The 13,828-nt window shown below is 41.2% G+C and overlaps 1 protein-coding gene across 4 annotated transcripts in view; it reads right to left on the bottom strand.

Moving 5' to 3' along the window:
- ddr1 (discoidin domain receptor tyrosine kinase 1) overlaps nt 1-13,828 on the bottom strand; it is a 95,767-nt gene that overhangs the window by 54,080 nt on the left and 27,859 nt on the right. For all 4 annotated transcript variants that reach the window (XM_084727307.1, XM_084727308.1, XM_084727311.1 and 1 more), the window contains exons 2-3: nt 11,568-11,725; nt 4,108-4,210 (exon numbers count right to left, since the gene is read on the bottom strand). In XM_084727307.1, coding sequence (XP_084583433.1) covers nt 4,108-4,210; nt 11,568-11,667 — 203 coding nt within the window. In that variant the 5' untranslated portion in view covers nt 11,668-11,725. The remainder of the gene's footprint in view (nt 1-4,107; nt 4,211-11,567; nt 11,726-13,828) is intronic.

Raw genomic sequence — 13,828 nt, 5'->3', positions numbered from 1 at the left:
CACACACACACACACACACACACACACACACACACACACACACAAACACACACTCTCTCTCTTGCACATGGCTCTAGCATGTTGCAGGCCTTGCTTGGCTCTCATGAATCAGACGTCGCTGCCAGACAGACAAGGTGGTAATATAATTACTGAGTGGGTTTTACAAAGACAGACACTATCATCTTTTATCATAATCTAATAGACTCCTGACAAATTGCTTTAGCGTGGTGCCAACAGAGGAAAAAGCAAGGCATGCAGACACACATCAGTCCACAGTGACATATGCATGTGTTCCTGTTACTTGACTTGAATGTTACTCCAGTGGAAGTGGATCAGTTGCACTGTAAGGCAGCATTAATGTTTTTCGACAACAGCCTTTTGTCACAGAAGAAAACAAGATGACTAAATAAAGAATAATTTATGATGACAAAAACTATGACGAATTCTACTGACACTGGGGACATTAGATGCACGCAATTAGATGGTATTAAATCTACCCAGGAAGTCAACAAGCATGCACTTACGCACGTCTCACAGAAATGTCGATGTTTGGGAGAAAGAGACGAACAGACATCTGGATACATTTCAAGACCTCTTATAAACCATGTGGAGCAACAATCGCCGGTAAGAACAGAACAAATGTGACCTAACGTTTTCATGCAAAGGTAACATAACATTAAGCACACTTAAATGATTCTTGTTTTTCGAGCGAACGCTTGTTTTATCAGTGAACCTGAGCTGCGTGTGCTAAAAGTTGTTGTCTTGTGCTGATCACAGAAGCAAATGATGCAGCGTTGCTGATCTTTGATCATAAATTTAAAGATCAATTGACACGCCAAAGACAATGTAAAGTTTTACAGTCCTCTAATTGAAACAAATATGAAACAAAGAGAAGAATGGACGTTTGAAGAAATCTAGTATACTTAATTTTAGACATGATGAGAGAAAGAAGCAGAAATGTAGTGTACTTACTGTTTGTTAATAACAGGTTAATCCCGCAGTGTGAGGCTGGGAATCCTAGGTACATGTTTAAATAATGAATTACACTTAAATTAAACCTGTTGCTTAACTACTACTTACTCATTTTGTGTCCCCTAGAGTAAAATGATAAGTAGTTAATGTAGTAGTTAATGAGCAGTTACTAATTATGTCATCATTACCTAATGATTACTTACTCTTTCTGTCTCCCCTGAAGTAAAGCAATACATATTACTGAATAGTTAGAGTAGTTAATGAGTAATTACTAAGCAGTTCCTCAATACTTCATCATTACTCAATGATTACTTACTCTTTTTGTTGCTGTAATATAGAGAAATACATATTACTGAGTAGTTAATGAGTAGTTGCTAAGTAATCCCTCATTATTTCATCATTACCCAATGATTACTTACTCTTTTTGTGTTTTCTAAAGTAAAGTAATACGGATTAGTAGTTACTTCAGTTACTTGAGATGAGTAGTTACTTAGTAGCTCCTCATTACTTTATCATTACCTAATGTTAATGTTAACTCTATCTACAGGAGGTTTAGTAGACTAAACATCCTTTGATATTTAGCCAACTACAACTAGACTAAAACTAAAAAACAATCAGATGATTAAAATATGACTAAAATGGCATTTTAGTCAAATTAATATGACTAAAACTAAATCAAACTTTGCTGTCATAATGCTGTAAGTGCAGCTGGTATTAAGTATAATAGAAGTTGACTAAAAACACTAAAAGTTACTCAGTAAGTGGTCGTGTGAAATGTTCAGTGTGACACCAGACAGTTGTAGTGGATTGAAATCAGACATGTGGGCGAGACATCAGGTCTGAGACCAGGCTGTTAAATTCACCGTGTCAAGAAGCAACCAACTCTGTGATTATGTTTCATTTATACTAAGCTTTTTCAAAACTTGACTTAAAAGAAAAAAAAACAAAGTTCAGGGCAAATTCAAAGGCCTATATCTGTTTATGTTTCCAACCAATAACACACATTTTACATCACAGCTAATCACATTACAGTCTATGAGAGGTTCTGTAAATTTAAATGCATTTTCCACTTGTTTCTTTTCATTTCTGTAAGGTATGAACATCAACCAGTATTGTCCTGAATAAATAAAAACAGTAGTGTAATCCATCAAAGTGAACATCAAGCCTCCATCCACTCCTGGGTCTCGGGGGGAGCCGATTCCAGCTGACATTAGACGAGAGGCGGAGTGCAGCCTCGACAGGTTGCCAGTTCATCACAGGGCTGACGTAAACAACCAGTCACGCTCACATTCACGCCTGCGGGCAATTTAGAGTCATCAGCTGACCTAACCTGCACGTCTCTGGACTGTGGAAGAAGAAAGTCGGAGCACCTGGAGAGAACGTGCAAACTCCGCTGCATCGCCGCGCCGCCAAACATCAAACATATGCGTTAGCTTATGAGAATGTTGCATTAGCGCTGCATTAACATGCAGTTTAATTCAAAACCTATCTGAAAAAGTCTGAGCTGAATCAAAGTGATGAAACAGACGTTTCTACTCCAGGGTAAGGTTGTCAAAAGTATTAATACACTAATACTTTTTGAATACCACATGTTTAAAACAGTACAATATCTGTTATTTATAAGATCTAAAGCACAGAGGTAATAAAAAATAATCTAGGTGCTCATTTGAGAGCTTAATTTGGTTCAGTTTTTATTCCCATGCCTGAAATTTGGCTCGGAGCAGGAAAAAACATTCAGTGTTCAGTGACTTTTTCTGTACTAGCACTGTGTGCAGAATAATTTAAAAACATATATCCTATTCAGTTGCCTAGGACTTTTTTTTATTCTTTTTGCTACGGCATCAAGTATAATTTTTTTATACTAGTATTGTATCAAAGTTTAAAATTGCAGTATCGTATGCATGTTGATGCCATACTTGCCAACCCTCTCTATTTTCCCGGGAGTTTTTCATTGCCCTCTCTCGGTTTCACCCCCCCGTGGTCAAAATTATCCCATTTTTTCCCCCAACACCTTTTCATTATCACGACTTGTTTCTGGCACCGCGCAGCACATACTGTTTGCACCTGGACAACAATGCCGCTGCATGTGGCGCTGCAAAGAGCTCACACCCGTCGTGCTCTCTTTGACACATCCGTGTTCGAGCCTCGTCTTCCTCGGTGAGCGAGACAGAGAGATTAATGGACATTACTAAGAGGAAGAGAGAAGAAGAAATACTCAAGCAAATTTCTGACGTCCTGGAAAGAAGGATTCCTGTTTCTTATGTTACGTTTTAAAGGATTTAAGTGATTAAGTGATGCACAGATACTGGCAATATTATCAAAACTGCAACATGACCAAGTGCAACATCCAAATGGCAGAACAAGAACCAAATCACAATCTTTTGAAAAAGAAAAACTGTGAGAAAAGGTATTATAATGAGGTACTCCTTCCCACTGATCATACTGCATATTGCAATCACAAACAATCAAACATTCCATTAGAAAAACATTTGTAAAGGATTTATTTTGTGTGTTACTGTAATCAAATTTAAAATTGCACCAGTTAAAGCTAAATGCTTTCATCACATTATGTTTTCCATCCTGAAGGCATATTATTTTCATTCTTCCTAACAAATTCTAAATGTATTTATTGTTTTATCATCTTTATTATTAATTTTAAACTATGATCATTTTACAGAATTTGTATACTTATTTTATTTATTTGTTTACCTCTCGTTTTGGTGTGGGTTGAGTTGTATCTGAACGTTATCATGGGTGTTTCTATCAATCAAAATATGCCTATAGAGTGAATTGTGAAGGCTGCTTTAATAAAAATCAAGAATACAGAAATAAATCTTGTTCAAAGAAAACTGCTGGCATGGTGACAGCTTGCCATCAGTGTTTGGTGAGATTACAGGTGCAACAGAGCAGATTTCTGCCCCGTCAGCGATGCTGCGTGATCAGATGCAGTGAAAACTACTTTTCAGTCTGGCGTTAAGCAGAATTACAGTTTTCAGACTGCAACCACACAAAGAGTTCAGGAAGAAGCCACTTGATTACTGTGGTTTCTACCCTACACACACACACACACACACACACACACACACACACACACACACACACACACACACACACACACACTCAGTCACTTCCTACCTTCCATGTTTGGCCTCAGTGGAGTCTGACCAGGCGCTGGAGGCAGTGATGTCAGAGTCTGGGATGGTGCCATCCTCCATCCCCAGGGCGTAACGACACTGAGCTGCAGGGGAAAAAGATGGAGGGAAGGAGGGAGGAGAGACATTAGCAACGTTCTCATCGGTATGGGGGACAAGTCCAGGAGAAACTTAATATTTCCATTAGACTTTCGGCAGCCATCATTGGTCACGGAGCATAATGTTGTTATGTCATCTCTGGGAAAACTTCCGGACTTCATGCTTCATAACTCTCACAGACACCGAGGCGAGGGAGGAAAATACCTAACCCTTCAATAAATTGTTCCCGTTCTCGTATTTGCTAGTCTCTGGGTACATTCACACACAGAAATAAGGATTGTTGAAAATCCTTGAAGAAATCTTTTGTCAAGGGTTCTTTTCACCATAATATAAAAAGGTTCTCTGTAGAACCCCCAGAGTGTGCTAGATAAAACCCTTGCAGTAGAAAAGGGTTTCTGGTAGATCACTGTGGATGGGTTTTTGATGAAACCCTTGAAATATAAAAAGGTTCTCCACAGAACCCCCTGAGTGTGTTCTAGATAAAACTATTAGGATATCAAAAGGTTCTCAGTAGAATTGCCTGGGTGGGTTCTTTGTAAAGTCCCTGGAATATTTCTGGGGAGAACCACCTCAGTGTGTTTGGGATACAATCTTTGGAATATAAATGGTTCTCAGTAGAACCCCCTGTTTAGGTTCTAGATAAAACCCTTGGATTATAAAATGGTTCTCAGTAGAACTGCCTGAGTGTGCTCTTGATAAAACCCTTGGAATTTTAAAAGCTTCTGAGAAGAACCGCCTGGATGTGTTCTAGATAGAACCCTTAGAATATAAAAGGGTTCTCATTAGATCCCTCTGGGTGGGTTCTAGATAAAACCCTTCGAATATCTAAAGGTTCTCAGTAGAATTTCCTGGGTGGCTTCTAGATAAAACCCTTGGAATGTAAAAAGGTTCTTGGTAGAACCCCCTGGGTGGGTTCCTGTTATCACCCTTAAAAGGTGGAAAGGTTCTGTATAAAACCCTCTAAGAGGGTTCTGAGTGGAATCATTACACCATAGAACAGTTCTTTGTAGAACCTCTCATGGGGGGCTCTGGGTGAAACCTTTCACAGATGGTTCTGGGTATAACCATTTATGTGAGGTTCTAGGTAGAACTCTCTGAAAGGGTTCTACCAGGACTGAAAACCTTTCTTTCTATGAGTGTAGAGTCGATCCTCATGTAAGAACTTAATGTCAGAGTCTTGGATTGTTTGTTCTGTAAAATACGGCCTTCATCAAAGATCATCATTAAAATTCATCTGCGTCTTCTTCCGGCGTTCTCCTGTGAGTCGCTGTGACCCGTCGTTTCTCAAACTACACCTTTCCTATCCCTTCATTTTTTTCTTTTTCTTTTGTCTTTTCCCGGCTACCGCTCGGTCCCACACAAAGACGCCTCCTCGGGGCTCCGGCTATCCAACACGGCCCCTGTTCCGGTTACCGCCGCTCGGGGATTTGCAGGAAGGGAACAAAAGAGCGACAGAAAACGAAGGGCAAATGAAAGAACACAGACGGGTCTCAGATAACTGCGCTGACTCCGCTCCAGCAGCAGTATTATCAAATGATCCAGATAGCGTGGTCCCAGGCAGGGATTACCCAATGACCCAGCTATCTGCTCTGAAGTCATGTGGAGGGGATGGTGGAGTGTGTGTGAGTGTGTGTGTGTGTGTGTGAGAGAGTGAGTGTGTGTGTGTGTGTGTGTGTGTGTGTGTGCGTAGGGGGGTGAGAGGCTGAGGGTTTGAGTAGTGATAAAGTGGAAAGGGGGACTGACAGTGATACGGAGGGGAGGCCGAGGGTGACAGAAAGAGGCGGGGGCGGGCTGGGCGTCTAACTCAGTTTCTGTCATTGAGTCAGCGGACAGGAATGTTGGGCAGGATGACAAACCCTAAAAACCGCAACGAGTGCAACACACACACACACACACACACACTAATACACACACACACACACACACACACACACACACACACACACACACACACACACACACACACACACACACACACGTAGACAATTCATCTACACCCTGCAGACAGGTGCCCATTTCATCATCATCATCATCATAACAAATCACCAGTCAACGCCATCTGTAATCTTTTCACCTCTCTCTGCGTCCTCTGCTCTCACCTTCTCTTTTTGTCATTTCCAGAAATCTTAAAGGGAAAGTTCACCCTAAAATCTAAAATACATATTTTTTTATACATGCATACATTCTGTCTGGTACAAAGAAAGACATTCCGGTCATGATTTCTGGACAACGGGCCTCATGCAAGAACGTTTTCGTGTTTTCATCTTAAACTTCTCTTACTTTTTGTGATAGGAATGGCTCCTACAAACAAGCATCAAAAGTGTAGAAAAAAATAACTTTTTGAGGTTGTCGTCCTGCCTTCAGAGATCCGCGAAGGAAAATCTGTCATTTTACCAGCGTCTGCAGTGGAATTAAAAGACCTGCTAAAACAAAGAACGAGGAAAAACTAGCGCTGTTGATCCCGTGTTACCTGAGGGTCGGGCTATCACTGAAATAAAGAGGAAAAGTCTCAAAATGAAAATGGCTTCAAAGAAAAAGAAATGTCTCGCCACAGCAAGACGATCAATGACGGCAGCGCGAGGAGGGGGTTAAGGGGAAGTTTCCATTATAGAGATAGAAGACAGAATAAGTGAGGATCTTCGCCTGGACAGTGTGAAGATATACGGCCAATACACCTGACAGCAGGTAATAATACACCATTAAATTAATGATAGGCTTTTTTTTTTACAATTTCACAATTACATCATAACTCAAAATGTAGTCAAACAGGATAATGTCAACATAATTCTGAAGAATAATTTATTTTTCAAACTCAAAATGTCTTCAAACTAATGAAATATGCAGTCGTTAGTGAAAAACTTCAGTTTGGATACGAGCTGCACGTGACACTACAACAAGTCTGGACCGCTCGCAAATTGTGTTTATATCTGAAAGAAAATTCAAAACACAAGAAAATTGGTGAATGCCACAAGTTCTCCTAAATCACACACACACAGCGCTTAAGAGCAAATCTTTTTGTACGAACGGTTCTTGCATGAGGCCCATTGCTTTTGGTTTTGCTTCATAACATTTAACCAGGGTGTACCATATTAAAGGTGGCATTTGTGTAAAACTTGTGTAACACAGCTCATATTGACTGTATTCCTCTGCAGACCTACCAAACTAAAAGTAGGTGGAGCTGATCATCACAGCGATGCTATTCAACCAGATGGGAAACAACTCACACACGCAGGAGCTCTGCTTCGGTCTTGATCTCTTCGTTGACAAACTGAAACTTAAACTGTACATTTACTGCCAGCCTGACAACTTCACTGCTCACCTTTTCCTCAGTAATCAGTCTGCCACTCGCCCTCTCTTATGCATACTAAAGTTACAAGCTCACTACAATACACTCCTCTAACCGATCAGTAGTCTGCTAGCTTACTTTTACTATCGGGACTAAATCCAAAGGGCAGACCCATTTTTAGCCTTGTAAATTCATCTCCCAGATGCCATGTTTTTTTGCTCAGCTGTGCATCTTTGTTCACCACTACAGACTCATGCTGGTGTGTGCTGCACACTACAATATCACATCTTTTAATCAGTTTAATAGAAATTAGTCTTGCATAGCCAGACTCTCTCTCCCCAACACTGGAGAAAGGTCAGGCTCCACACTTACAAATTCTGCCATAGGGGGAAAAAAAGCCCCGCCTTGTTTGCACGTCTTTAAATCGATCACTAACGTCTTGGGTGGTGCTAAGCCCAGGATGTAGCAACAGTGCTGCTGCAAAATAATGCAAAATAATGGGGGGACTCGTTGTGGTGGAACATGTGCACGTCTGGAGGCGAGCTCTGGCATTAAAATAACTACATCACAGCAAAAGAAAAGGTAACAGCTGGTAGCTTGTTTGTGTTTATACCATTAGCGCCCCAGGTGCTAATTTGCTGTTTTCAGCATGTAGGTTGCAGCTCGGAGGTTGTTCTCGTTTCCCGGGGACTTTGAAAACGTAGATAGCGGACTCTGCGATGCCACCTGAAGCAAGCGACCAATGGCAGGACTTATACCTGCAGTGTGCATCCGATGAGTCAGACAAAATAGTAATTAATAGAAAGAGTGCATCTATTTATGACAGTATTGAATATCACCCCGCTGGTATAACATGATACCTTTGTACCGCCCAAGCCTTGTTTTTCAAATGTATTTTTTTGTGGTTTTGAGCACCACAAACTGAATGGAGATAAGGCTGACATCTCTGCAGCTGATATCTGAAAAACTTGGCAACTCACACCAAAACAATCTAGATGCATGAAAAGCACCACAAGTGCGAGGAAAAATATATGTATTTATTTATTTTGGGGGTAAACTCTGCCTTTAAGCCCATGCACTAATCCTTCCTGCTAACACCGTCACTCTGCACCGACTTCTTTCAACAAGACAAACTGTGTGGGTGTCTGCGTTTGTTTGCGAGTGTTTTCTGTCACAGTCTGCTCATCTGTCTCCAACTGTTTCCTGTCCATCAATCTAGTGAGACTCAATTAATGCAGACAAGATCAGTTGATGAATCAATTAGTCATTCAAGACAGTCAACAACAATTTGAATTAGGGATGCAGCAAATGATTACATCTATTATCGCTAAATCTCACACATATTTTCACTATTTTAATTGGTTCGTTTATATAACATCAAAAAAACACAGTTTATCTCTTTCACAGTTTCCTTAAGAGCAACGTGACATCTTCAAATCCCTTGTCTTGTCCGACCACCAGTCCAAAACCCACAGATGTTTAGTTTGAAGGGATAATTCAGATTATTTGATGTGGGTTTGTATGAGGTACTTATCGACAGCGAGTGTATTATCTAAGGCAGATGGTGGTCAGCATGCTCCCAGTTTGGAGAAGCAGAGAGGAGAACCAGCACAGGAGCTGAGTGATGCACTGCTGTGGACAGAGTCAGCAACAAAATGTATTTAGACACTTAAAAAAGATCCACCTACAAAAAAACAATATCAGTTTAAGTGTACAATATATTAAGAATACTTGAATCATTATACTTCACTGTTAGGCAGCATTTTCTGACGGGAAACCACAATATACTTAAACTACTTACACTTTAAAGGACATTCAACTAATGTTGACTTTAGATGGACCTTTTTGAAGCAGCTAAAATACATTTTGTTGCTGATCATCTCTGCAGCAGCTCATTTCTTAGCACACTGGTGCCTCTGCTTCTCCTGGAAGCGTGTCGGCCAACATCTACTGAATTGAGGTGGACTTTTATCTGGAACTAAAATTTTAACTAAGAACAAAGTTGAGGGGTCACCAGAGATCCTGAAGGGAACATAAATATCTGTACTGATACTGCATTCCAAAGCCAGAAGTCGGAATTTCCCCATTGAAGTTTTCAACTTCTAACTTCCTCTAAGTTCTCTTGGCGCACGACGGCAAACGAAAGCAAAAAACATGGCTGACCGTGACGAACTGATGTTTATTTGGCAAGAGTACACACAACTGAACTCTCAGCAGTGCTCTCTCCTTGCATATATAAACGACACGTAGGAGGAAAAATGACCTGTGAGGTAACAACTGCCATTATGCACTTAATAACACTGACAACATATTTTGATATCAATTTCAATGCAGAACAAGTTCTACTATCTGATAGCATTATTATCTTCTGCTTCTGTGGGTGCGCTACCGCAACTGCTTCTTGTCGAGTTCACAAGTAGGAACTCCAACTTTTAGTGCCGTTCCATTGTTCTTTTTCCAAGTAGGAGGTCAGAAATTTTTAAGTTCTGTCTGGATTCCAGACTCTGGAATGCAACAGAAATTTCAAGGCATCCTTTCCAATATGTTGAGGCACTGCAGCCTGGACCAAATCGGTGGACCGACACAAGAGCCACGCAGCAAGAAGATACACTTTTTTTGTTTATTTACTGATTGATCGACTGATTGTTTCATCTCTAATTAGGATAATCTATTAATCATTTCAGTCAAGCGAGAATTCCAAACGTTTCCGTTTATCAATTGTAAGGATTTGCTGCTTTATTTTCTCTCTTTTACAGACTGAGCCATAAATTGAAAAGTAATCAACATATAATTAATTTAACAATCAATACTCGCAGCCTTGGTCTCATTCACAGCTCATTCAGAAGTTCGACCGCGCTGCAAACAGTCTCCTCTGGTTACACCTGGTCGCCTCTCATTCACGAGCCCCTCATGCGCTCCCTTCCCCGACATTTTGACTGACACTTTCACGAGCTGCCTGTGCATTAGTGGTCTTGACTAGCCAAGGGGAGGTGCGGGGGGGGGGGGGGGGGGGGGGGGGGACCGCCCGGCTATCTCATTCTCCTATTACACACGACTGGCTGGCAGACGGGGAGAGGACACAGGATAGCCTGTTGATAGCGGCCGGAGAATGAGCCTTACTGATCTGAGAATGTGAGGAGAATGTCGGAGCAGCAGGACGAGACGATTGCTGCGCCCGTGGATACGAGGACGAGCGGGGAGGAGGAGGGCAAGAGAGCTTTGAAACTGCAATCATCTCTCGTGGGAATAAAAAAAAAAAAACAATCGGCCAAGCTGTTTCAAACCTGGCAGTTTTATGGAAGAAAACAACAGCTTAAAGAAAGATTCAGACGTTCTGTGATAGGTGTTCCCATACCTTTACCCTTAGAGGGTCGAAACTGAAACTTAATGGTGGGCCGTTGGCTTTAAGCAAACGCATACCGTATCGTTAAGATGCAAATGGTACTAGGACCACAAGTTCCCTTAATTGACTGACTTGTCAATCTGTCACTCTGCCCACCGTGCAGATGTAAAAACATAATGACTAATTATGCATCCTACATACTTAAAGACTTCACAAAAACTGCAGAAACAGTTATTTACAATATAACATTGTTAAATTTATTCTTCTTTTTTCACTGGAAACATCTGGTGAGCCAAATTGAATCTTATGGCAGCCAAGTAATTGTTTAGTTATTTATCTCATGATTATTTTCTCAACTGGGAAGAAATTTAAGAATTAATTATTGCCAATACATTTTCTGCTACGGTTGCAATCAGAGCATTGCCGTAGTCTTTGGACCATACAGAAAATATCATGGTATCAAGTCTTTGGTATTTTTGGCTTAGTTGGTGGATTGTGTGCCTCATGCACCTCTGTGACATCCGTAGTTCCGATTCCCGCCTGTGGCTCTTTGCTAAATGTCGTCCACTTGCTCTCCGGCCCCTTTCCTATCATGTCATCAACTGTCCTGTCCTAACAATGACATAAAATCCCAACAAAAACACTTAACGCTACAAACGTCTGGCGGGCCAAATCGAATATTACGGCGGTTCAGCTTTGGTCTGTGACATCTTACCTGGGTTAAAGTGCCACTCATGGTCCACCGCTGACGACACCAGCGTCACCAGGACTGTGAGCACAGTGACGGGAAGCAGCCGCAGGGTTGGCGAGGCCATGACAGCAGCAACACACCTGGTTACCTGTCCGGAGACGCGCTGATGACCACAGGCATACCTGTATAGGAAGAAAAGAGACGTTTAGATCCACTTTAAACTTAATGTCCGCTTGTTGAAACTGCAGCAACCACCATCGACTCACAAATGATTTTATTTTCACGCCCACACACAGTGTATATTACACACAAACAGCTGTAGCCTGAGGCCGCTGCAGGGCTCACAGGCTCAGCATCGATAACTCAACCCTGTCTCAATCAAATCCTCTTAGTCCGGAGCACGAAGCTTGTCTCTCAGTCGTTTGTTTCTCAATGTTTTTGCATGCGGAGCTCAGCAATGGGCCAAACCCCAGAGGAGCAAAGCAGCACAGAGCCACACAACAAAGGCCGCTCTCACACGCTAATTTGTTTTTCTCTCTGGCAGCAGAATGTCGGGATACAATAATACTTTGCTGCCTTTAGAAAGGGTACAAACAGCTTGGTAATTGAGGATGGTATAATTAGCCGGCCACATTTACTCCCAGAGAATTTGTATTCCTTCTGTACTTGAAATGTCAATAATTTCTCCAAATTACTGATTTCAAACCTACTTTCCCTTAATAGGACGGAGCGTATTTAGGGCGCCCGGCGGGAGATGCTTGTTTTGGAATAAATGACAAACAGATGAAACTGTAAGATTGAAGAAATGAAAACCAGTGAGTGAGAGACAACAGAAGGACAGATGTCAAAACAGTCAGAGATAATGAGGACACAAACATGGTCTGTGTGAGGTTAGTACAAAGTAAATGACTTGCTCATAACACCACATCACAGACAGTTTGCATGTCTTGAGCGGTGGTCCACCAGTATGGGTTATTTTCAAGTGCAGACGCCAATATTTAGAAAGCAGGGTGGCCGACATCAAAACAAAGAAATCTCATGTATAATTCCATTTACAGCTGCAACAATTAGTCAATTAATTCATCGGTTATTGGCAAGAAAATCAGTTTTGGTCATTTGTCAAGAAAAACTTGCAGGTTGCAGCTTCTTAAATGTAAGGATTTGCCATTTTTCTTTGTCAGGATGTGTATGACCTAATTCTATTATTTCATGCACATTACCATCTAATATAGATTTACATGATTATCTTAGCCAGTAGAATTCTTATTAATTAATGAAGCAGAAAAATACACTGCAGATTTTAGAGCATGACTGGTATTTAAAGGAGCAGTATGAAGGATTTAGTGGCATCTAGCGGTGAGCCGGTGTTTGGTTTGTACGTTTTGGGCTACTATAGAAACACAGTGGTTCAACATGAGACCTGCACCCTCTGTAGATATAAATGGTTTATTCCAAGGTAATGAAAACACAACAATTCTTATTTTTAGCTGATTATACACTAATGAAAACATAATAAATTATAAATCTTACACACTGGACCTTTAAGGGTTTTATACATCAAAATGTCAGAAGCATCCTAATTCAAGTGCAGTATTATTAGAACATAATGAATATATTTAACACTACCCAGTAACAGTTTTAGATTAGATTTGCTGTCATTTAGGATAGAAGAAAAAATGAAGAAAAAGATTTAGAAAAGACAATGGTGAGGCAAATGTTATAGAGCAGTGTTTCCCAAACCTGGTCCTCAGGGCCCACTGTCCTGCATGTTTTAGATGTTTCTCTGCTCCAACACACCTGATTCAAATGATCAGGTTGTTATCAGGCTTCTGCAGAGGCTTGATGACGAGCTGATCACGTGAATCAGGTGTGTTGGAGCAGAGAAACATCTAAAACATGCAGGACAGTGGGCCCTGAGGACCCGGGTTGGGAAACACTGTTATAGAGTTATAGCACAGGGTTTGACTTTTTCACCACCTTCAGCCGCAACTTTGTTCACAGCCGCCACACTGAAGTGTGGAGATGTGTGTGCAGACATGTTTTGTTCATCGCCCTCATGAGCACAAGTATTGCTCTATTCTGATTATCTCAAAATGCCAGACAATCGGCCTGATTAATCGTTCCATCGCTTGCGTTGAGCAGGGCTGTGAATTGAGAACCGGTTGTAAATTGTCCGATCCCCCGGGATCTTATGCTTCCGAGCTTATCGTGCATAACAAAACAATGGCGTCAAACTCGTGCATCTACGCCACTGGAAACTTGCAACAAAAATGGGTCAGAGAGGA

The sequence above is a fragment of the Lutjanus erythropterus genome, chromosome 9, assembly GCF_056507025.1.
Source record: "Lutjanus erythropterus isolate fLutEry1 chromosome 9, fLutEry1.hap2, whole genome shotgun sequence".
Classification (NCBI taxonomy): domain Eukaryota; kingdom Metazoa; phylum Chordata; class Actinopteri; order Lutjaniformes; family Lutjanidae; genus Lutjanus; species Lutjanus erythropterus.
This window is presented reverse-complemented; position numbering and strand designations above follow the sequence as displayed.